Below are 23,736 nucleotides of genomic sequence, written 5' to 3' on the forward strand. Positions count from 1 at the left end.
GAACCTGTCGTGGCCCGTGGCTCCGACGTGAGACTCCAGGCGGCTCTGAAGTGGCCTGCGCTCACAAAGCCCCCGTGTTTGCCGTCGCCCTGCACTGCCCGGATACAGAGGCACCAGGTTCTGCCATAGTAACGGGGCCAACCTGTGTGTACCCGTCATTGCTGCGTTCGCCCACTGAGGCGTTCACTCCGCAGATGCTCTGAGCGCTGTGTCTGGCGCAGTGTAGGGGCCGGATGTGCCGTCAGTGACTAACGGGAGTGGCAGCCCTGCCCTGAGGGCCTGCGGGTGGCAGGCACGCGTGGGGAGTGTGGTGGAGAGGTGAGGGCACGGACTCCTGCCCTGTTCGTCGCGGGCTACGTGACCATCGACGGGACGTGTGCCACCTCTGCCCGAGTCTCTGCCCTGTAACGTGGGACAGCGCCGGGCGTGCTGGAGGGCTGGGGCGCGGGGTGGTGAGCAGCTCCTGCCCAGGGCTCACGCAGAGCTGGCACGTGGTGAGAGTGTAGTGTCACCTCGTCATGCACACTAGGACCCACGTTCCACAAGGAGGTCACAGCGCTCCCATTTTGCAGGAGAGGAAAGCGAGGCTCGGGGATGTCAGGGACTTAGCCGGGTCACACAGCTCAGAGAGCGGAGCCGGATCGAAGCTTCGCCTCAGTGTGCGAAGCTCAGTGTGCCTGCACCGCAGCCCCAGCCCGGCGGGAGCGGGGGCTGGGCCGGGAGGCCGGGCCGATGCCGCCAGGCGGGCACCCTCCTGCCCTCACGGAGGGGAGACTGGGGATTGGCCTGGGGAGCCGGCGGCCCTGCGGGGTACCGGCGGGGAGGAGGCGGTCCGGCAGGCGTGAGCAGGGAAGGCTGGGAGGGGCTGGGCAGGAGCGTGTGCCCCGCGGAGGGGCTCTGAGTTGGGGTCTGCTGCCGCTCTGGAAGGGGCGGCCCCTCTGAGCCGCCCTCCGCCGCAGGGGGACGTGGTGCGGCTGTTCCACGCGGAGCAGGAGAAGTTCCTCACGTGCGACGAGTACAAGGGCAAGCTGCAGGTGTTCCTGCGCACCACGCTGCGCCAGTCCGCCACCTCCGCCACCAGCTCCAACGCCCTCTGGGAGGTGGAGGTCAGCGCCCGCCCCGCCCTCCCCAGCTCTGGCTCCCCCCTTCCCCATGGCCGGGGGCGGGGGAGGTGGTCCTGCCCCTCCGCCCCTCCAGGCCCTGCCTGCCCGGGCCTCCCCGGAGCACCCCTGCCTGTCCGGGCCTCCCCGGAGCACCCCTGCCTGCCTGTGTCTCCCCGGAGCACCCTGCCTGTCTGGGCCTCCCCCGGAGCACCCCTCCTGTCCGTGCCCCCCAGGTCGTCCACCATGACCCCTGCCGCGGGGGCGCCGGCCACTGGAACGGCCTGTACCGCTTCAAGCACCTGGCCACCGGCAACTACCTGGCTGCCGAGGTGAGTGGGCGGCAGCGGCGTCCGGTGTGCTCGCGGGCACGCACACGCTTGTGTGCCTGGTGCATGCCACACGCCACATGCAGACACGTGTCTGGACCCTGCTTCTCTGCGCTTGTTTAGCACATACAAGTGACTGTGTGATATAAGCAAGCTGTGAGAACTACTGTGCCCTCCCCTGTGCCAGGAGCTGTTCTAGGCACTGGGTACAACAGGGGGCCAACTTCCCAGCATCCACACCCTTCCGTGTGGCACAGGCTCGTGTGCCCTGGGCACTGTGCGTGCGAGTGTGTGTATGTGAGTGTGTGTGAGTGTTTGTGAGAGTGTATGTGAGTATGTGTGTGTGTGCGCGTGTGAGTGTGTGTGAGTGTGAGAGTGTGAATGTGCGTGTGTGTGTGATTGTATGTGTGAGTGTGTGAGTGTGAGAGTGAGTGTGTCTGTGTGTGTGAGTGTATGTGAGTGTGTGTGTGATTGTATGTGAGTCTCTGTGTGTGAGAGTGTGTGTCTGTGTGAGTGTGTGTCTGTGTGTGAGTGTGTGTGTGAATGTGTGTGAGTGTGTGTGTGTGTGTGAGTGTGTGTGATTGTGTGTGTGAGTGTGTGAGTGTGAGTGTGAGAGTGAGTGTGTGTCTGTGTGTGTGTATGTGTATGTGAGTGTGTGATTGTATGTGTGAGTGTCTGTGTGAGTGTGAGAGTATGTGTCTGTGTGTGAGAATGTGTGTGTGAGTGTGTGTGTGTGTGTGAGAGTGTGTGAGAGTGTGTGTGTGTGTGTGTGTGCGTGTGTGATTGTATGTGTGAGTGTCTGTGTGAGTGTGAGAGTATGTGTCTCTGTGTGAGAATGTGTGTGTGAGTGTATGTGAGTGTGTGTGTGCGTGTGAGAGTGTGTGAGAGTGTGTGTGTGAGTGTGTGTGTGTGCGTGTGAGAGTGTGGGGGAGTGTCACGTGGTATAGCTTGGTGTCTGAGAGCTCCCCTCATTGTCTCTCTCCAGGAGAACCCCAGCTACAAGGGCGATGCCCCTGACCCCAAGGCGGCGGGCGCGGTGAGGATGGGTGGGGCTCCGGGCGGGGAGAGCGTGCATCGCTCTGGGTGGGGGCAGGGCCGTGGACCCGGGGGTGGGCCGGCGAGGGAGGCCTCGGTGGGAGGCCTCGGTGGGAGGCAGTGGTCCTGGGGGGAGGAGGGCCTCCGCCTGAGCTGGTCTCCCCCAGGGCGTGCAGGGCCGCCCCGGCCGCCGGAACGCGGGGGAGAAGATCAAGTACCGCCTGGTGGCCGTGCCCCACGGCAACGACATCGCCTCGCTGTTCGAGCTGGACCCCACCACGCTGCAGAAGACCGACTCCTTCGTGCCCCGGTGCGTGCGCCACGGCCTGGGCTCGGGACCCGTGTGCGGGCGGTGCCCCGGGACTGGCTCTGAGCCGAGGGGCCGCTCACCACCCTGGACGCGTGCCGTGTGCGGCCCTGGGCGCTGCTCCATCAGAACGCCGCCTCCCGTGTTCTGGACGGCTGCTTGCCCCGTGGTCTGGGCGGGAGGGGGGCTTTAGGGGGGAGGGGCGGCCTGACTGTAAGGCCCCAACCCTGAGGTTTAGGACACACAGGAGGCCCCCTGTGCCAGTCCGGCGTTAGCCTCGTGGGCACTCACGCACATGCCCTGTCCGGGGACTCCCGTGCACCCCTCACCGGCGTGGGTGAGAGGACACAGGCACTGAGGGCCAGGCCCCCTTGGCTGCAGCTCTCGGGGCAGGTGCTTTGGGGCTCAGATTGCGTTTTCACTTCAGAAAGGCCGTTGCATTTCATAGCCACAGCCCCACGCTTTCCGCTGTGAGAGCACGCACGTCCACACTACGGCCTCAGGGCCTGCACCCCCAGCTGTCCAGTGACCTTCGTTCTGAGTGGACAAGCCTGGGCTCGGAGAGCTCTGGGCGTGGGTGAGGCCGGGCCGGCCGGTGCAGCAGTGAGCGCAGGGCCTGTGTGCCTCCTGTCACCCGCCGGCTCCTCCCGGAGGGGACCCTCCCGGGCCCCTGTGGCCCGGGGAGATGGGCGGTGTTGGGGCAGACTGCCGGGCGTGCTGTGTACACGCGGTCCTCCTGCAGGAACTCCTATGTGCGGCTGCGGCACCTCTGCACCAACACGTGGATCCAGAGCACCAACGTGCCCATCGACGTGGAGGAGGAGCGGCCCATCCGGCTCATGGTGGGCGCCTGGGGCTGGAGCCGGGGCTGGGGCAGGGGCGCCTGGGGCCGGGGCTGGGGCGCCTGGGGCCAGGGCCGGGGCAGGGGCCGCCTGGGGCCGGGGCTGGGTCTGGGGCTGCACCTGGGGCCGGGGGCCGGGGCAGGGGCCGGGGCCGGGGGCCGGGGCCGGGGCCGGGGCCGGTGCTATGCTGGTGCTGGGGCCGGGGCCCAGGCTCCCCCTGAGTGCTGGGCTGACTCCTGTCCCTGCAGCTGGGCACCTGCCCCACCAAGGAGGACAAGGAGGCCTTTGCCATCGTGTCGGTTCCCGTGTCTGAGATCCGAGACCTGGACTTCGCCAACGATGCCAGCTCCATGCTGGCCAGCGCCGTGGAGAAGCTGAACGAGGGCTTCATCAGCCAGAACGACCGCAGGTGGGCGCGGGGCGGCTGTGAGGTTCCCGGGTGTCCTCCCGGGGCTGCTGCTCGAGAGCCACGGAGCCCCCGGGCAGAAGCCGGCGGTGGGCTGGGGCGGGAAAGGGGGGCAGGGGGAGGCTGGCCGGCCGGCCCTGCCTCGCTGCACGTGCTCCCGGAATGGCCCGGGGTTGAGGGGCTGGGGGCAGGTGGAGAGACTCACGGTCACACAGTTTGGGTGGCAGAATGGAGACGCAGAGCCGCTGGCGCAGATGCCCGCCTGTGCCTGCTGCTCCCTCCCGATCGGTGTGGCCGCGCGGCTGGGTCCTGGGCGGGCGGGCGGGGGTGTGAGAGCAGGTCGGTGCAGCGGGAGGGGAGCGATGGGCTTTGTGCCTTTGAGAGCGGTGTGGGACGTGGCTGCCCTCGGAGGGGGCGGGAGCACGGGCGGGCGGGTCCTGGGAGCTCTCCCAGGTGGCTCCTCACTCGTGCCGGCTCCATGCCCTTGGTGAAGGTTTGTCATCCAGCTGCTGGAGGACCTGGTGTTCTTCGTCAGCGACGTCCCCAACAACGGGCAGAACGTCCTGGACATCATGGTCACCAAGCCCAACCGGGAGCGGCAGAAGCTGATGAGGGAGCAGAACATCCTCAAGCAGGTGCTGGGCCACCACGGCCTGCGGGGCGGACCTGGGAGGGGTGGGGACCGGGGGCCAGGGGCGCAGGCCTGGGAGGGGTGGGGACTGGGGGCCAGGGGCGCAGGCCTGGGAGGGGTGGGGACTGGGGGCCAGGGGCGCAGGCCTGGGAGGGTGGGTGGGAGGAGGGGAGGGATGCAGGCCTGGGAGGGGTGGGGACCGGGAGCTGGGGGTGCAGGCCTGGGAGGAGTGGGGACCGGGGGCCTTTTTTGTTTGTTTGTTAATCCTCACCTACGGGTGTTTTTTCCCCTTGATTTTTGGAAAGATTGGAAAGGAAGTAGGGTAGAGGGAAGAGAGGTGGGGGAGTGGGGGAGAGAAAGAAACGCCGAAATCAATGTGAGAGACATACATGGATTGGCTGCCTCCTGCATGTGCCCTGACCAGGACCGGGGATGGAACCTGCAACCCAGATATATGCCTTTGACCCGGAATCGAACCCTCGGCCCTTTGGTTCCCAGGCTGACACTAACCACTGAGCACACCGGCCGGGGCTGGGCCTCTCGTTTGCCTTTTCCCACTCCCAGTTGCGCTGCAGTCCCCCTGCAGTTCCTCGTCACCCCCTTTCATAAAGTCTCCTTATTGAGCGATTACCGTGTGCCGGGCGCTGCCCGAGGGCCTGCGTGCACTGGCTCTCGTGACCCTCTCCACCCACTTCCCAGGAGGACACGGCACACGGAGCAGCTCGCCGGCAGGCAGCAGGGCAGGGGGCACTCAGGAGGTGGGGCCCAGAACTTAACTTTTTTTTTTTTTTTTTTTTTAACTTTTTTTTGCTTAACTTTTTCCCCCTAAACTTTCCTCATGCGAGTTTTCAGACATTGAGACAGTATTGCCAGAACAGTGATGTGGACGTGCCTGCCCGCTGTGGCAGGTGCCTCTGCCATCAGCCGGGCTGCAGGCCGCTCTGTCCCAGCGCCCTCCCAGCTCGCATTCCCAAAGCGGACACCCCCCTGAAGTTTTCAGCCTGCACCTCCTAAGAACAGGACCCAGTCTGTTAGCACGCCTAAGAAAATCAGCAACGGTACCCAATCTGCCTCAAATGTGCCTGCTGGTGTGGCTCAGCAGTTGAGGTTTGATCTGTGAACCAGGAGGTCACGGTTTCAATTCCCGGTCAGGGCACATGCCTGGGTTGTGGGCTCGATCCCCACTGGGGGGTGTGCAGGGGGCAGCGATCAATGATGGTCTCTCATCATCGATGTTTCTATTTCCCCCTCCCTCTCTAAAATCAATTTAAAAACATATATTTTAGCTGAAACCTGTTTGGCTCAGTGGGTAGAGCATCGGCCTGTGGACTGAAATGTCCCAGGTTCGATTCCGGTCAGGGGCATGTACCTTGGTTACGGGCACATCCCCGGTAGGAGGCGTGCAGGAGGCAGCTGGTCGATGTTTCTCTCTCATCGATGTTCCTAGCTCTCTATCCCTCTCCCGTCCTCTGTAAAAAATCAATAAAAAAATGTTTTAAAAATTTCAGTTCAGCTTAGAATCAGCTGCGGGTGAATGTGGGTGGCTTTGGGGCAGGGGCAGTTTGGGCTAAGGTTCCTGGGGAATTAGAGGTACAGCACTGAGGGAGATCCCTCCTCACGCTCTCTGCTCCCCAGATCTTCGGCATTCTGAAGGCTCCCTTCCGGGACAAGGGGGGCGAGGGCCCGCTGGTGCGGCTGGAGGAGCTGTCGGACCAGAAGAACGCCCCCTACCAGCACATGTTCCGCCTGTGCTACCGGGTGCTGCGGCACTCCCAGGAGGACTACCGCAAGAACCAGGTGCGCCAGCTCCCCCGGCCCCGCGGCCCCAGCCCCCTGGCCCCCCGCCCCCAGCAGATACCGCCTGGGGCCTCCTGGCCTGGCTCTGCCTGAGGGCTGGGGCTGGGTTAATGCTCCGCTGAACAGGGTCCTGCTGCTGCACTTTGCACCGGCCCACAGTCACGTAGCTGGTCCTGCCATGAGGCCCCTCCCTCGCTCCGGAGGCCTGACCCTGGAGGGAGACAGCCCACACACCCAGTAGCTACCTGTGTTATAAAGAGATTGTATGCAAGTTAGGCTGGGACTCCGTAAGGGAGCATGACCAGACTGGAGGAGGGTGCGGGCTCAGGTGAGGCCCGGAGTGGAGACGGAGATGGAGACAGAGGCAGGGGGCCTGCCCGGGCCCCGGAGCGGGTACAGGCAGGGGGTCGGGGGAACCTTGGAGTCAGGCACAGGTCCCGGCCCCCATGGAGTGCCTTCTCCCACGGCGGGAGGCGGGCACCTTAACCGCCCCTGGGCCTCTAGTGTTGGACAGCCCCCTCTTCTGCCCGGTGAGGGCTCCGCTCCTGCGTGCCGCTGGCCGGGGGTCGGGTCCCTGCCAGCACAGGGGCCTGTCTCGGCGTCGGGGCAGAGCTCTGGGGCGGAGCTGCCCCCGTGACCCCGGCCCCCCCCGCCTGCAGGAGCACATCGCCAAGCAGTTCGGGATGATGCAGTCCCAGATCGGCTATGACATCCTGGCCGAGGACACCATCACCGCGCTGCTGCACAACAACCGCAAGCTGCTGGAGAAGCACATCACCAAGACCGAGGTGGAGACCTTCGTCAGCCTGGTGCGCAAGAACCGGGAGCCCAGGTCCGCACCGCGCCCCCCCCCCCCCACCGCTGTCCTCATCCCCTCACCCCTGCCCAGCCCAGGTCCGCACTGCCCCCCCCTCCCCGCTGTCCCCCCGACCCCCCTCCCCCGCCCAGCCCAGGTCCGCACCGCCCCCCCCCCCACCGCTGTCCCCCCGACCCCCCTCCCCTGCCCAGCCCAGGTCCGCACCGCCCCCCCCCCCCACCGCTGTCCCCCCTCCCTCCCCTGCCCAGCCCAGGTCCGCACTGCCCCCCCCTCCCCGCTGTCCCCCCGACCCCCCTCCCCTGCCCAGCCCAGGTCCACACCGCCCCCGCCATCCCCCTCCACTGCTGTCCTTCTTCACCTTCTCTCCCCCACCCCTGCCCAGCCCAGCTCAGCTGCCCTCCCTCCACCCCTCACCCCTACTCAGCCCAGGTCAGCCGCCCTCCCTCCACCCCTCACCCCTGCTCAGCCCAGGTCAGCCGCCCTCCTCCCTCCACCCCTCACTCCTGCTCAGCCCAGGTCAGCCGCCCTCCCTCCACCCCTCACCCCTGCCCAGTCTGGGGAGGGAGCCTGTGCAGCCCCTGGGGAAGGGGCGCTGCTCTGAGCCCCTCCCACCCCTGCTGTCGCCAGGTTCCTGGACTACCTCTCCGACCTGTGTGTGTCCAACCACATCGCCATCCCCGTCACCCAGGAGCTCATCTGCAAGTGTGTGCTGGACCCCAAGAACAGCGACATCCTCATCCAGACCGAGTGAGCAGGCGCCGACCCGTCCACCGCGTCCCGCCCGCCCGCGCCCCCTGGCCGGCCGCCTCCAGCTTCAGGCTGGAACCGGCACCCAGGCTCTGCGCAGACACGCACCAGTGCCTGCTGCGCGCCCAGCTCTGTGCTGGCACGGGGGGGGGGGGGAGGGGGGGAGGGGGCACAGGAGAAGGAGCCACGGCCCCGCCCGCGGGAAGCTCACGGTTCGCTTGGGGTCCCAGCGGGCGGGGGTCCCCATGGCAGGCAGCACGGGAGCCGGGCTGGCTCTGGGCCAAGCCCCAGGGGGAGAGGACGAGGCGGCCGGGCTGCTCCGGGTGGGCTCTGGCGTGGAGTCCCACCCTGGCCCCACTCTTGGTGACGCCGGCTCCCGGTGATGCCGGTCCCGGTGATGCCGGCTTCCAGTGATGCCGGCTGCGGTGATGCCGGCTCTGGTGATGCTGGCTCCCGGTGATGCCGGCTCCCGGTGATGCCGGCTGCAGTGATGCCGGCTCCCGGTGATGCTGGCTCCCGGTGATGCCGGCTCCGGTGGTGCCGGCTCCGGTGATGACTGGCCGTGGTCTGCAGGCTCCGGCCGGTGAAGGAGATGGCCCAGGCCCACGAGTACCTGACCATCGAGTACTCCGAGGAGGAGGTGTGGCTCACCTGGACCGACAAGAACAACGAGCACCACGAGAAGAGCGTGAGGCAGCTGGCCCAGGAGGCGCGGGCCGGCAACGCCCACGACGAGAACGTGCTCAGCTACTACAGGTGCCCGCCCCTCCCCCACCCGTGCTCTGTGCCCGGGGCCGCCTCAGGGCCCAGCGCCCCGCGGGGGACAGTCCCGGCCCCCGGCCCTGGGCCTCCTGCCTGCACCTCCCGCAGGCAGCCGCACCAGGGCGGCTCCGAGGAGCCCTGGGTGACCCGCGGCCGGGCCCCGCTCAGGGACAGGCTCAGTGTCACCTGCCCCACACACGTCTTAGACACGGGTCAGACGTTCAATGCTCCACGCCTGTCCCGTCGTTCACCCAAACCCGGCCCCTGTGCTCATCCTAGGCACGGTCAGGAGACGGGCACAGGGAGGTGAAGGGGCTCGCCGAGGGCACGGGGTGAGCGGCGCGCAGGAGCCCCTGGTGGGGGAGGCAGGGCTGAGGACCGAGCAGAGGGGTGCGTCACCCAGCCAACAGCTTCCTACCCCCCCCGCCCCCCCAGGCCTGCCCTCGTCCTGCCCGAGGCTGGCTCCTGACGCACTCTCCTTGCACACCCCAGCCTTGCTCTCAGCCGTCCGTCTTCCCACCAGCGCCTGTCCTGGCTGAGCCAGACAGTGCTCGTGTCCTTAGCAAGTTGGGACGATTTGCAAACACCATAAGTGCAGGCATTTTCCCTCCCGTCTCGCTCAGAACTGTGCCCTTTCCGTGACAGCGGCCGAGGCCTGGTGTGTCCCCAGCCCCATGGCCACTTTCTCATCGTCCCTCAAGCGCAGCCCCGCCAGCAGCCCCTGCCGGCCCCGCCGCCAGGCCCTCACCCTGCCCCCTGCACGCAGGTACCAGCTGAAGCTCTTTGCCCGCATGTGCCTGGACCGGCAGTACCTGGCCATCCACGAGATCTCCCAGCAGCTGGGCGTGGACCTGATCTTCCTGTGCATGGCCGACGAGATGCTGCCCTTCGACCTGCGCGCCTCCTTCTGCCACCTGATGCTGCACGTGCACGTGGACCGCGACCCCCAGGAGCTGGTCACGCCCGTCAAGTTCGCCCGCCTCTGGACCGAGATCCCCACCGCCATCACCATCAAGGAGTGAGAGGGGTGGGAGGGCGGCCGGGCACGGGGCGGGCGGGCGGGGGCTCAGGGACCCTCAGCCTCACCGCCCGCCCCCGCAGCTATGACTCCAACCTGAACGCCGCCCGCGACGACAAGAAGAACAAGTTCGCCAGCACCATGGAGTTCGTGGAGGACTACCTCAACAACGTGGTCAGCGAGGCCGTGCCCTTCGCCAACGAGGACAAGAACAAGCTCACCTTCGAGGTGGGCGGGCTCCTGCTTGCCCGGCTCTGGGCCCCGATGCGCCCCGGGTGGGGGGTGGGGTCGTGGGGTCCCTGCCCTCACCTCCCTCACCTCCCTCACCTCCCTCAGCGGTGCGGGGGCGGACTGCGAGGCTCCCGGAGAGAGGCTTCTCCTGACCTGGGAGAAGGCTGCTTCCCCCAGTCCCCTCCGCTCCTCAGCCTGGCGGGGTCCCAGGCCACGGCCAGGAGCCACCCCCACGCCCTGCAGTTCTGCCCTTTCTCCCTCACGTGGCCTCCTTTGCAGGCCTCTCTTCCTCAGGAACCCGCGGGGGTCGGGCGGCCCTAGGCTCCATGTTCACGCAGCCCCACAGCCCAGAGGAACCTGACCCCATCACACCACAGAGCCCTGGCTTCCCTGGACGGGACCACCTGCCCTGAGGCCCCGCCCATCTCGCCCCGGCCCCGCCCACGACACACAGGCCCCGCCCCCGCTCACGGGCCCCGCCCGCGCTCACGGCCCGCCCCTCCCGCAGGTGGTCAGCCTGGCGCACAACCTCATCTACTTCGGCTTCTACAGCTTCAGTGAGCTGCTGCGGCTCACGCGCACGCTGCTCAGCATCATCGACTGCGTGCAGGGCCCGCCGGCCATCCTGCAGGCCTACGAGGACTCGAGCGGTGAGCTCTGCCCGCCCGGCCCTGTGCCCACCCTCAGGGCCTCCTCTCAGCACTAGAAGTCCTGTCCCAGCCCCCCTCCCCGTGCAGCCCCCTCCTGGCTCTGCTGTGAGGGGGTCTTTCCCCCCGTCCCTTCCCGCTGCCCGGGTGCTGTGGACCCTGGTGCAGCTTTGTCCTGAGGGAGGAGGGGAGACATCGCCCTGCCTGGGGAGCTCCCGGTCTGACGAGGGGGACACAGTCCTGCCATTGGGGAGAGTGAGGAGCAAGGGGGCAGCCTGAGGGACGGGCCACAGCCCTGCCCTTAGAGATACCCCCAGGCGGTGTAAACAGACAATGCACAGGACGGCACCTGGCCCCCGGTGCTCCCCCGGCCGCAGCCCCGGCCTGAGAGGTCGCACTGGCCTCCCACCTCACCTTCCCGCCCTCCCTTTTCCCCGATGCGGCTCCAAGCTCACCTCCCAGCCTGGCCCCTCCTGCGGGCTTTGCCTGCAGCTGAAGGAGACGGAGTCAGGCGGGGAGGGGGGGAGGGTGTGTGGGTGGCTGCTGTTTGCCCTCCGTGACCCCCGTCCCCCACGCCTCAGGCAAGAATGTGCGGCGGTCCATCCAGGGCGTGGGCCACATGATGTCCACCATGGTGCTGAGCCGCAAGCAGTCCGTCTTCGGGGCCCCCAGCCTGCCCGCCGGGGCCGGGGCCGCTGAGCCGCTGGACAGAAGCAAGTTCGAGGAGAATGAGGACATCGTGGTGATGGAGACGAAGCTGAAGATCCTGGAGATCCTGCAGGTGCCGGGCTGGGGGGTGGCGGCTGGGGGCGGGCCGGAGCGCGGTGGGAGGTGTGGGAATGGCAGGAGGGTGGGCGGGCCTGGGGAGGTGGGTGTGGGTGAATCCCCTTAGATCAGTGTCCCATGAGGGTCGCTGTGCAGCTGGGGTCCTCAGTGCTGCCCTGGGACCAGCAGTGTCTGCCCCCCACGCCCCCTGGGGACTCAGAAATGCAGGTTCATGGGCGCTGCCCAGACTTAGGGACCAGAACGCAGTCTGGGCTGTGACAGGCCTCCTGGGGGTTCTGGCTCCACCCACTGCACAGGAGGGCGGGCAGGGGGCGGGGCTTTCCCCTCACACGGGTTTTGAAGCGGAGCCTGAGATCGGAGAGCCAGCCTCCTGGTCCTGGCGGGCAGACAGTCTTCCCTCCTTGGGTCTCCTCTGAGACTTCCCAGCAACATGGGAGGGGGCCGGCAGGGCCTTCAGGAGGGATAGGACCCTTGCATTTGCCTAGCTGCCCCCAGAGGATGGGAAGGGAACTGCAGCGACCTGCAGGGCGACCCGTGGACCCGCCTGGGAGACTCAGGGCCCATTGGCGGGGCAGGGGGAAGGACACGAGTTGGTTCCCTTTCCTGTTAGCGTCCGGCTGGGAAAGAGGCTGAGTGGTTTCGGGGGGTCTTGCCCATTCTGAGAGGCGGTATAGGAACCGGGGAGGGGGCGCCCTGAGCCTCCCGGGGTTGGGGGGAGCATCTTGGTTGTTTTGGTTGTGATGTCCCGTGATCCCCCAAAGAGCTGTGCTGAGACCCCAATGCTGGAGCTCATTCGGGGTGCCTGTCACCCCAGCCCAGTCCTCACCCACCCTCTCCCCTTCTCCAGTTCATCCTCAACGTCCGCCTGGATTACCGCATCTCCTACCTGCTGTCCGTCTTCAAGAAGGAGTTTGTGGAGGTGTTCCCCATGCAGGACAGCGGGGCCGACGGCACGGCCCCCGCCTTCGACTCCACCAGTGAGCCCCCCGCCCCCCGCCCCCGCCTTCTCCCCCGGCCCCCCTCCCCCGGTCCACACAGCTGTGGGCGGAGCCTGGGTCAGCTCCCAGACCTGCCTGCTTCCCACCTGCCAAGGCCTCCGTCCCCACAGCCTCCCTTCATTGCCAGTGAGGGGAGAGGCAGGAGCCAGTCCCTTCACTCCTCAATGAGGCCACAGAGGGGCCGGAATTTGCCCAAATCATAGCCAGTCAGGACCTGAGCCAGCCCCAGCCCCAGCCCCAGCCCCAGCCCCGGCTCTGCTCATCCCCGCAGGACAGGGGCTGCGCAGCCCGTTCCCTGGAGGGTCCCCCCTCCCCGCCCCCCAGGGAGGGCAGGCAGAGGGGCTGCCGCCCACCAGGTGCAGACAGGTGGGGTGGGTGTCTCCCTCTCCATCTTCCCTGCACCGGCACCCACTGCTCCGTCCGCCCCCACTGCCCACAGCTGCCAACATGAACCTGGATCGCATCGGGGAGCAGGCGGAGGCCATGTTTGGAGTGGGGTAAGGCCAGGGGGGAAATGGGGGTTGGGTAGGTGATAGGAACGCAGGCCTGAGGCCCGGGGATGGGCTGCATTTCCCAAGGCCTGCCCAATCCGGGAGTGTGGTCATGGCCTGCTCCCCGGGGCGTGGCGCCTCTGCACCAGGACGTGGCCGGGGGCGTGCCCCCGCCGCCGCTGCAGAGGCTGGCTGGGAGGGTCGCCTGGGAGTGGGCTCATTTTTAAACACACGTAAAGTACATGAAATGACAGAGGAAACCAGCGGCATGAGGCACAGTCATCAGAACACTGGGAAGACACGCTTGTGTGCCAGCTGCCTCGGCCTGGCTGAGCGCGGTGAGCAGCGGTGGTGACAGGCCCTGCGGGGACTGGCACCCGCCCCCCAGCAGCATGGTGCCGGCGGCACTCCGCCCTCTGCCACCCTCCAAGGTGGCGGAGATATCTGGGGCCTTACTGATGCCAGGGGCACAAGCACCGCCATCTCTTCTCCCTGAAGGAAGCTGCGTTTGGTTAGAGGCTGATAAAGACGTTTCCCGCCCGTGTTCAGGGCCCAGCTTCCGCCCACAAATGCCCTCAAAGCTCTGCTTCCGGCGCCACCAAGGGGAGCCGTGGGACCTATGCGGGCTGGGCGGGCGGGGAGAAAACATGGGAGTTTTAGCGAATGCTGCCTGGGCCGGCATGGCCAGGAGGAGCCGGTGAGCCACGCCCCCCACATTCCCCCATGCCGCCCCCCGCCCCGCCTGCAGGAAGACCAGCAGCATGCTGGAGGTGGACGATGAGGGCGGCCGCACCTTCCTGCGCGTGCTCATCCACCTCACCATGCACGACTACCCGCCGCTGGTCTCCGGGGCCCTGCAGCTGCTCTTCAAGCACTTCAGCCAGCGCCAGGAGGCCATGCACACCTTCAAGCAGGTCTGCCCGCTCTGCCGGCCCGGCGGGGGGGGAGGGGGGGCGCCAGGAGGCCATGCACACCTTCAAGCAGGTCTGCCGCTCCGCCTGGCCCGGGGTGGGGGTGGGGGGTCGCCAGGACCACCTGCACCCGCAGGCAGGCTGCCCGGCCACACGCCACCTGCGCGGGCCCTGGGGTTGGGGTGGTGGAGGAGGAGCTCACGGCACGTTTGGGGTCTGGGCCTCGCTGCACTCCATACGTCCCGGGCACTTCCACCTCGGCCTGGCTCAGGGCGTGTCATTCCGGTGCCGTGGACGCACCCACCACCGGCCGGCTCTGTCTGCGCCTTTGCTGAGCGTTCCGCGGCAGGGCTGGCGCGCAGTCAGCCCTCAGCAGGGCTTTGTTACTGTGACCGGTGTGGCCTCTGCGGCTCCTGTGTAGTGCTGCTGGCATTTAGCAGGTGCTTGCTCTGTGCCAGCCTGGGTGTTGGAATTCGCTTACGGAATTCTGGCAGCAGCCCTGGCAGCGTGGTCCTGTCGGCTCCTGTGTTACCGAGGGTGTGGTCGGGCCAGGGGCCTTCCTCCCTCACCCCTGACCCCGAGAGGGACGTGGGAGGGAGCAGCCCGCAGCGATGCCAGTGCGCTCTGCCCGCCCTGGTCAGGGTCCTAGCGAACAGGTGAACAGGTGACAGGCCGCAGCCGAGGGACACGAGGCAGCGAGTGACTGAAGCCAGGGGTGAGGCAGCTCACGGCGGGGACCGCAAGGAGGCTGCAGCCAGGGAGGCTTCATGGAGGCGGTGGGCTTGTGAGCGTGGAGGGGTGATGGCGGAGCGGAGATGTGTCAGGCAGAGCCACAGGACGGGGCAGGGTGTCTGTGAGGAGGGGGCCTAGGCAGCCATCTCACAGGCAGAGCCACAGGGCAAGACAGGGTGTCTGTGGGACAGGGGCCAGGCTGCCATGTCGGGCAGAGCCATAGGAGGGGGCAGGGTGTCTGTGAGCCACAGGGCAGGGCGGGGTGTCTGTGGGGCAGGGACCCGGGCCGCCATGTCAGGCAGAGCCACAGGATGGGACAGGGTGTCTGTGGGGCAGGGCCCGGGCCACCGTCTCACACCAGCCCCCCGCCTGCAGGTGCAGCTGCTTATCTCGGCCCAGGATGTGGAGAACTACAAGGTGATCAAGGCGGAGCTGGACCGGCTGCGGACCATGGTGGAGAAGTCGGAGCTGTGGGTGGACAAGAAGGGCAGTGGCAAGGGCGAGGAGGTGGAGGCGGGCCCCGCCAAGGACAAGAAGGAGGTGTGTGGAGAGCGGGGAGCGGGGAGCGGGCCGGGCCCGGGAGGCTGGGCCGGGCTGACCCCCCTGTGCCCCCAGCGGCCCACGGACGAGGAGGGCTTCACGCCCCCGCCCGGGGAGAAGAGCAGCGAGAACTACCAGATCGTCAAGGGCGTGAGTGCGGGTCCCCGGGAGGGTCTCTGCCCTGGAGTTATGGGGGGGTTAAAGGTGTGAGTGCGGGTCCCCGGGAGGGTCTCGGCCCTGGAGCTCGTGGGGGTTGAGGGTGTGAGTGTGGAGTCCCCAGGGAGGCTGGCTCTCCCGCCTCCAGCTCTGCTGGCCGCCGGCCCTCACAGTAGACGTCTCCCAGCTTTCCCGGCGTTAAAACAGCGCCGAGGTCCGGATGGGCCTGCTGGGAGCGGGAGGAATGTAGCAATTCCCGGGCAGCACATCCCCCTCTGGACTCGCGGGTGGGGGTGGGGGTGGGGGTGGGGGTGGGGGTGGGGGTGGGGGTGGGGGTGGGGGTGGGGGTGGGTCCCTGCCTTGTTCCCGTGACCTGAGCCAGTGGCCACGGCTCCTGTCCGCCATGCGCGGGGACGGCTGTGGGGGGCTGGGGCGGGGGCCGGTGGCGGGGGAGGGACCCTGGCTCACACCGGCCCCCCCAGATCCTGGAGCGGCTGAACAAGATGTGCGGCGTGGGGGAGCAGATGAGGAAGAAGCAGCAGCGGCTGCTCAAGAACATGGACGCCCACAAGGTCATGCTGGACCTGCTGCAGATCCCCTACGACAAGGTGACCCCGACGTCTGCCCAGCTTCACCCCGAACCCGGCCCAGCCCAAACCCCCAACCCCGGTGCTGACCTCGCCATGTTCATCCCGACCCGTCCCCGACACGCCTGAGCCTCACAGCACTTCAGCCTCTGACCCTCCGCCCTCAGCCTGATCCGCTTGACCTGGATTTGACCCCAGCCTCACACTGATTCTTGACCCTGACCCAGCTTCTGTCTCCTTTGGTCCAATCCTGATCATTTCAGCTTCATCTTAACTTTGAGCCTCAGCCTCTCCCTGACCCTTACTGTCAACTCTGGCCTCACCCTGGCTCCTGACTTTGGCTCCTCACCCCAACCTCCTCCTGGCCCCTGACTCCAAACTTAGCCCTATCCCAGTCTTTGACTTTTCCCCTCCTCACCTTGGCTGACCTTGATCTTTTTAAATAGTATATACTTAATGACTTCAGAAAGGAAGGGGTGGGAGAGAGAAAGAGAGAGACATCGATGATGAGAGAGAATCATTGATTGGCTGCCTCATGCATGCTCCTCACTAGGGATCAAGCCTGCAACCCAGGCATGTGCCCTGACCAGGAGTCGAACCATGACCTCCTGGTTCATAGGTTGATGCTCAACCACTAAGCCACACCGGCCGGGCTGGCCTTGGTGTTGATATGTCTCAAGCCCCTGACTCTTGACCCTGACATCATCCTGGCGTTCACTTGACCTTGACCCCTTAGCCTTGCTCCCCCACTCCCGCCTCCTCTGCCCCTCTGCCCCTCACATTGCCATATCCTGACCTGGAGCCCCAGCGTTCACCTTGAACCCAAGCCCCGACCCACCCCCATCCCCACCCCACCCCCTGTCCTCCTGAGAGCACCCAGCACCCTCCCCCTCTGCGCCCAGGGCGATGCCAAGATGATGGAGATCCTGCGCTACACACACCAGTTCCTGCAGAAGTTCTGTGCGGGGAACCCCGGCAACCAGGCGCTGCTGCACAAGCACCTGCACCTCTTCCTCACGCCGGGGGTGAGCGGCGGGCGGGCGAGGGGGCGGGCGGGCGGGTGGCTGGACCCCTGACCGCTGACGGACGCCTGCACAGCTCCTGGAGGCGGAGACCATGCAGCACATCTTCCTGAACAACTACCAGCTGTGCTCGGAGGTCAGCGAGCCGGTGCTGCAGCACTTCGTGCACCTGCTGGCCACCCACGGGCGCCACGTGCAGTACCTGGACTTCCTGCACACCGTCATCAAGGCCGAGGGCAAGTACGTCAAGAAGTGCCAGGACATGATCATGACTGAGGTGAGGGCCCGGTGGCCACGGAGAGGGCTCGGGTGGCGGGCACAGGCGTGGGCGCCGGAAGGGGCTCCGGGTGCTGAGTGTGGAGGGGCCGCGGCGGCAGGCGGAGCTGAGCTCAGACAGTGGGCCTGAGCGCATAATGTCACGTTATCACTGACTCACACGTCCTCACGCACCGGGCCGAGGGCCTTGTCCCCGGGGAGTCGGTGGAGAGTAAGTTTGGGGGTGCGGACGTGGACTCTGGGTGGGGGGTCAGACCATGTCCTGTGCTTGTTGCCAGGGCCCAGCATGTGGCACACAGTAGGTACTCAGTGAACAGCTGACGGCGAAGGCATGAAGGGTGGGGCTGTCTCCGGGGCTTTGTCCAGCGCGGGGTGGGCAGGGCAGAGGAGCCACGCTGAGGTGCGCTCAGGAACTCGCGGAGGACACGCGTGTGCTGTCGTACCGTCATCCACTGCTGGTGCATTCCTGTGGGTGACGTCGTCGCTCACATGAGCAGATGCAGCGTGGGCCCTGGACGGTGCACAGCACACGCATGGGCACACGGGAGGGGGCGGGGAGCCGGGCGGGGTGGGTGAGGAAGGGCTTCCTGGAGGAGGCGCCTCTTCCCAGCGGGAGAGGGGGATCCCCGCTCCTGGGCGGGGTCTGTAGGTGCGGGAGGGGGTGCCCGGGGCCCTGGGCCGGGTCCGACGCGCCCGCCCGCCCGCCCGCCCGCCCGCAGCTGACCAACGCTGGGGACGACGTGGTGGTGTTCTACAACGACAAGGCCTCGCTGGCCCACCTGCTGGACATGATGAAGGCGGCCCGGGAGGGCGTGGAGGACCACAGCCCGCTCATGTACCACATCTCCCTGGTGGACCTGCTGGCCGCCTGCGCCGAGGGCAAGAACGTCTACACGGAGATCAAGTGCACCTCCCTGCTGCCCCTGGAGGACGTGGTGTCCGTGGTCACCCACGAGGACTGCATCACCGAGGTGGCCGTGTCCGCGGGAGCCGGCGGGGCGGGGGCGGGAGGGCCAGCAGCCTCTCCGCCCGGGGTGAAGGGCGTGGGCAGGCAGGATGGGAAGCGTGGGAGGGCGGTGGGGACGTGGGCAGAAAGTGGGGTGTTGGGGATTGGGAAAGTGCAGAGTGACCTGCGCGCCTGACCTCTGCCCCCCGCCCTCCGCCCTCCGCCCCCCGCCCGCCCGCGCAGGTGAAGATGGCCTACGTGAACTTCGTGAACCACTGCTACGTGGACACGGAGGTGGAGATGAAGGAGATCTACACCAGCAACCACATCTGGACGCTCTTTGAGAGCTTCACGCTGGACATGGCCCGGGTCTGTCCCTGGGCGGCCGGGGGTGGGTGGGCGGCCGGGGCACGGGCAGGACGCGGTGGGACGCGGCGTCTCTCGCCCAGGTGTGCAGCAAGCGGGAGAAGCGCCTGGCCGACCCCACGCTGGAGAAGTACGTGCTGAGCGTCGTGCTGGACACCATCAGCGCCTTCTTCAGCTCCCCGTTCTCCGAGAACAGCACCTCCCTGCAGGTGAGCGCGCGGGGCGGGCTCGGCACCTTCACGTGTGCTTGCCGTGCGTAAAGGCTATAAGAGAGTCTGCGCTGGTACCACGTCCCCCAAGCTCCCGTTCCGACGGCCAACACTCCCGTGACTGACCACGGTCCGCAGGGGGCACCTGCGCTCGGGCTGACGCGGCCCCTCCGTAGGGCGGGACTTCCCCGCTCACTCCCTCGGGTGGTGGGTGCTGGGGCCAGGGCGCCTGGCTGCGCTGCCTCGCCGCCGGAGGCAGGGGGCACGCCTCCCCCGTGGACAGCAGAGCCAGGGCCAGGGCCCGCGGGGGAGTGGCAGCGAGCGGGCGGGGACGTGGGTCCCTGACGGGATGGTAGACCGGCCAGCGCACAAGCTTCCACTGAGCCCGGCCCAGCTGACTTCACGGCCTGGAGCCCGGAATGGAAGGGCCGGCTCCCCCCTGAGTCACACAGGAACCCCGGAAGGAAGCCAGAGACAGGGCCTGCCCATGGGGGAGGGGCGGCGCAGTGGGCAGTGCGAGGAGGGCGGCCAGAGAACTGCTGGTCCCTCACAGCAAGGGGGGTGTCCTTGGACACCGAGTCTGGGTCCAGGACCCCTCTGGGCTGGGGGACTCCGGTCATTAGTGTCAGCGTCCCCTGCCCCTCTCCGGCCCCAGGCAGAGTGAGCGTGTGGAGGGGGTGGGGTCAGAGGGAGGGAGAGTGGGCGTGTGGAGGGGTGGGGTCAGAGGGAGGGAGAGTGGGCGTGTGGAGGGGTGGGGTCGGAGGGAGGGAGAGGGGGAGTGGAGGTGTGGGTTGGAGGGAGGGAGGGAGAGGGGTGTGTGGAGGGGTGGGGTCGGAGGGAGGGAGAGGGGGACTGGAGGGGTGGGGTCAGGGAGACAGAGTGGAGGGAGTGGAGGCGTGGGGTCGGAGGGAGGCAGAGACTTCTCGGTGTGTGCCTTTTTATTACCTTTAAACCAGGCAGACATGGTGGCTTGCACAGCGTTAGTTTATCTAAAAAGCTTCCGGAAGGGAGAAAAGGGTCAGCGACGGCTCAGGGCCAGACCTGGAGCTGGGGGTCCCGGTGCTGTGGGCGTGGGCAGGCTGTGCGCTGGGGGAAAGGGGTGCTTTCCAGCCGCAGACACAGGCCGCGGTCTCGGGCTCCGTGCTGCCGGCTGCCGGAGGCGGCGGCTCAGCGGGCGTTGCTCCCGCAGACACACCAGACGATCGTGGTGCAGCTGCTGCAGTCCACCACGCGGCTGCTCGAGTGCCCGTGGCTGCAGCAGCAGCACAAGGGCTCGGTGGAGGCCTGCATCCGGACCCTGGCCATGGTGGGTGAGTGCCTCGGCGTCCCCGCTCCCGGGCGCTTCTCAGCGAGTCCGTGGGTCTCACCGCGCGTTGGCAGCGGAGAAGGTGTTCTCCGAGTCCGTCCGGAGGACAAGGCTGGGTGGCCGTCCTCGGGGGGCGGGGGGGAGTGGGGCAGGAGAGGGGCAGGATCCAGGGTGAAATTCGAGGCAGGAAACACCCCCCCCCCCTTTACCGAAACAGAAGAGGCACCTCGTCCAAGTGGGGCCAGGCGGGGTCCCTGCACCAGAGCCTCGCTGCAGCTCTCCTTGTTCCCGGCGGGCAGCCCGGCTCTCCCTCCGCCTGGCTCAGCCCCCTCTCTCCCCCAGCCAAGGGCCGGGGCATCTCGCTGCCCATGGACCTGGATGCCCACATCAGCCTCCTGCTCAGCAGCGGGGCCAGCTGTGTGGCTGCCGCCCAGCGGAACGCTTCCAACTACAAGGCGGCCACGCGGGCCTTCCCGCGGGTCCTCCCCACGGCCAACCAGTGGGACTACAAGAACATCATCGAGAAGCTGCAGGTGGGGGCCGGGAGCTGGGGGGGGGGGGACCGGGAGCTGCGGGGGGAGGGCCCTGGGAGCTGCAGGGGGGGCCCGGGAGCTGCAGGGTGGGGGCCCGGGAGCTGTGGGGGGGGCCCGGGAGCGGGGAGGGTGGTGCTGAGGAACGAGTGCCCCTACCCATGCTGCCCACGCCCTCCTTGGCCGCTCATTGCGGGGAGAACCCAGGGCCACCAGAGGGGCTGTGCTCATGCAGGGTCCGTCCAGGCCGTGCGTCCCTGTCCTCGGTCTCGCCGGCCGGTGATGGTCCCACTGCAGGAGGTGGGCCCAGAGGGCGGGGGCTGCCAGGGTCACAGAGCTGGAGGCCCGCAGCTCGCAGCCGGCTCTGAGCGGACGGACGGCCCGCTTTGTGCAGGGCCGGGGTGGGGCAGGGACGGCAGTCACGCTCTGTCACCTCCTGGGCCCGGGCCCTGCATCTCCCGTGACCCCCTGCCCCCTCCCCCCAGGACATCATCACGGCGCTGGAGGAGCGCCTGAAGCCGCTGGTGCAGGCAGAGCTGTCGGTGCTGGTGGACGTGCTGCACTGGCCCGAGCTGCTCTTCCTGGAGGGCAGCGAGGCCTACCAGCGCTGCGAGAGCGGTGGCTTCCTGTCCAAGTGAGGGCGGGCGGGGGCGGCGAGGCAGGGCGGGGCCCGCCGGTCGGCCGGGGCTGGGGTGCCCGGGGGTCGGGCGTGGCGGAGGGGGACAGCGGCTGCCCTGTGCCCCCGCCCAGGCTGATCCAGCACACCAAGGACCTCATGCAGTCGGAGGAGAAGCTGTGCGTCAAGGTGCTGCGGACCCTGCAGCAGATGCTGCTCAAGAAGGCCAAGTACGGGGACCGGGTGAGTGCCGGGCGGCTCGGGCGGCGGGCGGGGGCCGAGGCTGGGGGCCCGGGGAGAGGGTGCGAGTCACTGGGCCTCCTCCGTCCCCAGGGCAACCAGCTGCGCAAGATGCTGCTGCAAAACTACCTCCAGAACCGCAAGTCCAGCTCGCGGGGGGACCTCCCGGACGCCATGGGCATCGGTCAGTGCCTCCTCCTTGCTGTGCCTCCAGGGGGCCCGTCTGCCCAGGCCCTGGGCCCGCCCTCCCGAGCTCCTACCCCATTCGCCCCCTAAAGTGAGTCCCCCCCAATTCCGTCCCCGCTCCAGGCCTGGACCAAGACTGGTCTGCCATCGCGGCCACCCAGTGCCGGCTGGACAAGGAGGGGGCCACCAAGCTGGTGTGCGACCTCATCACCAGCACCAAGAACGAGAAGATCTTCCAGGAGAGCATCGGCCTGGCCATCCGCCTGCTGGACGGCGGCAACACCGAGATCCAGGTGCGGCGGGTGTGTGTGTGTGTGTGTGTGTGTGTGTGTGCCGGCCCTCACCGCGGTGGGCGGGGCCTCCCCGCAGGAGGGGACAGCGCTGAGACACTGAGGCCATGCGGCTTCGCTGCCAGGCAGGGTGCTGGTGGCAGCTCCATCTCCCCACCCGCCCCTGTGTCATGTGGACACTTTTTTTTAAAAGAATATTTTTATTGATTTCTGAGAGGAAGGGAGAGGAAGAGATAGAAACATCAACGATGAGAGGGAATCATTGATCGGCTGCTTCCTACATGACTGACACTGGGAATCGAACACACAACCCAGGCTTGTGCCCTGACCGGAAATCGAACCATGACCTCCTGGTCTAGTGGCTGACGCTCAGCCACTGAGCCACGCCGGCCAGCCACATGGCCACGTTTCTATCCACACCCGCCTTGCTCTGCTCCAGCCAGGCCTGGGCCGTGTCCCACACCGCGCCCTGCGTTAGGCCCACCTTCCTCCTTAGGCCTCCTCCTCTCCCACAGCCTCCTCAGCCTTGGTGCTGGAGGCCTGCCTCCTCCCAAAGCCCCCTGGGGCTGTGCCCACTGGCTCCTTCATTCTGTCAGTGAGTGCCGGGCCTCCGCGCAGTGCTGTGGGCACTCAGTGGGCAGCGGTGAGAGGAGCAAAGCCACGTGCCCTCGGCACTCACGCCAGGAGGAACAGCGTGACTGACCTCCGTGACGGAGGGCACGCGGGGCGGGGATCGCAGGCAGGGCATCTAGGATGGAGTGTGCGGGAAGGCCCGGAGGGGAGCGCTGGACAGTGGCAGGGCGCCCCGGGCAGAGCAGGCAGCTGGCACGCAGGCCGTGAACAGGAAGTGGCTGATGTGGCTGGAAGAGGCGGAGGAGGCGTGAGCGGCGGGGCCTGGGGTCAGAGGTTGAAGGCTGTCCCCTGGCCTCCTGATGCTGGGAGGCATGGCTTTTCCTCCGGCGAAGGGGCCCGCGGCAGGGATTCGAGCAGAGGAGGGAAGCGACTTAGATGTCCGAGGGACGCCCGGCTGCTGCGGGCACAGGTGAAGGCCAAGGGCAGCGCCAGCCTCCAGCATCAGTGGCCGCGTGCAGGGCTGGCTCTGGCTCCCCAGCCTCAGTCTGGCTTGGGCGTGTCGGGGGGCCCTCTGTGCCCACCCCTGAGCCTGCAGCACAGGCCAGAGGACTCGGGGCCTCCCCGGGGCTGCTGAGAGCCAGGCCCAGTGCTGAGGCTGCCTAACCCTGCGCCGCAGAAATCCTTCTACAACCTGATGACGAGCGACAAGAAGTCCGAGCGCTTCTTCAAGGTGCTGCACGACCGCATGAAGCGGGCCCAGCAGGAGACCAAGTCCACGGTGGCCGTCAACATGAGCGACCTGGGCAGCCAGCCCCGCGAGGACCGGGAGCCGGCAGACCCCACCACCAAAGGTCAGGGTGGGGTGCTGGCTGGTGGGGTCAGAGTGCAGGGGGAGGGGGTACGGAACAGGCATAAAGGCTCAGGATGTGCAGGGGGCTCAGGGTGGGGGCTCAGGGTGGGGGCTCAGGGTGGGGGCACAGGGTGCGGGCACAGGGTGCGGGCCTGCCCGCCCGCTGGCAGCCCAGCCTCACCAGGCCTCGCCCCGCAGGCCGCGTGGCCTCCTTCTCCATGCCTGGCTCCTCCCGCTACTCACTGGTCCCCAGCTTGCGCCGGGGGCATGAGGTGGGCGAGCGTGTGCAGAGCAACGAGATGGGCACGTCCGTGCTCATCATGCAGCCCATCCTGCGCTTCCTGCAGCTGCTGTGTGAGAACCACAACCGGGACCTGCAGGTGAGCGCCCGCCCCGCCCGCCCTCCCCGCCCCCAGCGGCAGGGGCGTCCCCGGGGTCCCCCTCGCCTGTGCCCGC

The 23,736-nt window shown here is 67.4% G+C and overlaps 1 protein-coding gene across 3 annotated transcripts in view; it reads left to right on the forward strand.

The window, feature by feature from the left end:
* The window catches only part of ITPR3 (inositol 1,4,5-trisphosphate receptor type 3), a 68,664-nt gene that overhangs the window by 35,426 nt on the left and 9,502 nt on the right, over positions 1-23,736 (forward strand). The window contains exons 8-41 of one of the 3 annotated variants that reach the window (XM_084890994.1): positions 960-1,106; positions 1,337-1,432; positions 2,415-2,465; positions 2,632-2,774; positions 3,514-3,613; positions 3,862-4,022; positions 4,513-4,654; positions 6,286-6,447; positions 7,107-7,279; positions 7,892-8,011; positions 8,585-8,767; positions 9,540-9,791; positions 9,875-10,019; positions 10,531-10,672; positions 11,251-11,450; positions 12,303-12,432; positions 12,893-12,950; positions 13,693-13,858; positions 14,963-15,127; positions 15,203-15,277; positions 15,766-15,891; positions 16,773-16,895; positions 16,969-17,169; positions 17,888-18,139; positions 18,358-18,483; positions 18,564-18,689; positions 19,879-19,999; positions 20,338-20,528; positions 21,011-21,159; positions 21,276-21,384; positions 21,475-21,565; positions 21,691-21,860; positions 23,107-23,281; positions 23,479-23,660. In XM_084890994.1, the coding sequence (XP_084747120.1) occupies positions 960-1,106; positions 1,337-1,432; positions 2,415-2,465; positions 2,632-2,774; positions 3,514-3,613; positions 3,862-4,022; positions 4,513-4,654; positions 6,286-6,447; positions 7,107-7,279; positions 7,892-8,011; positions 8,585-8,767; positions 9,540-9,791; positions 9,875-10,019; positions 10,531-10,672; positions 11,251-11,450; positions 12,303-12,432; positions 12,893-12,950; positions 13,693-13,858; positions 14,963-15,127; positions 15,203-15,277; positions 15,766-15,891; positions 16,773-16,895; positions 16,969-17,169; positions 17,888-18,139; positions 18,358-18,483; positions 18,564-18,689; positions 19,879-19,999; positions 20,338-20,528; positions 21,011-21,159; positions 21,276-21,384; positions 21,475-21,565; positions 21,691-21,860; positions 23,107-23,281; positions 23,479-23,660 (4,953 nt within the window). Of the gene's footprint in view, positions 1-959; positions 1,107-1,336; positions 1,433-2,414; positions 2,466-2,631; positions 2,775-3,513; positions 3,614-3,861; positions 4,023-4,512; positions 4,655-6,285; positions 6,448-7,106; positions 7,280-7,891; positions 8,012-8,584; positions 8,768-9,539; positions 9,792-9,874; positions 10,020-10,530; positions 10,673-11,250; positions 11,451-12,302; positions 12,433-12,892; positions 12,951-13,692; positions 13,859-14,962; positions 15,278-15,765; positions 15,892-16,772; positions 16,896-16,968; positions 17,170-17,887; positions 18,140-18,357; positions 18,484-18,563; positions 18,690-19,878; positions 20,000-20,337; positions 20,529-21,010; positions 21,160-21,275; positions 21,385-21,474; positions 21,566-21,690; positions 21,861-23,106; positions 23,282-23,478; positions 23,661-23,736 lie in introns of all 3 variants that reach the window. The other 2 variants (XM_084890995.1, XM_084890993.1) reach the window with 2 other exon arrangements.

The sequence above is a fragment of the Pipistrellus hanaki genome, assembly GCF_964339955.1.
Source record: "Pipistrellus hanaki genome assembly, chromosome: 7".
In the NCBI taxonomy this organism is placed as follows: Eukaryota; Metazoa; Chordata; class Mammalia; order Chiroptera; family Vespertilionidae; genus Pipistrellus; species Pipistrellus hanaki.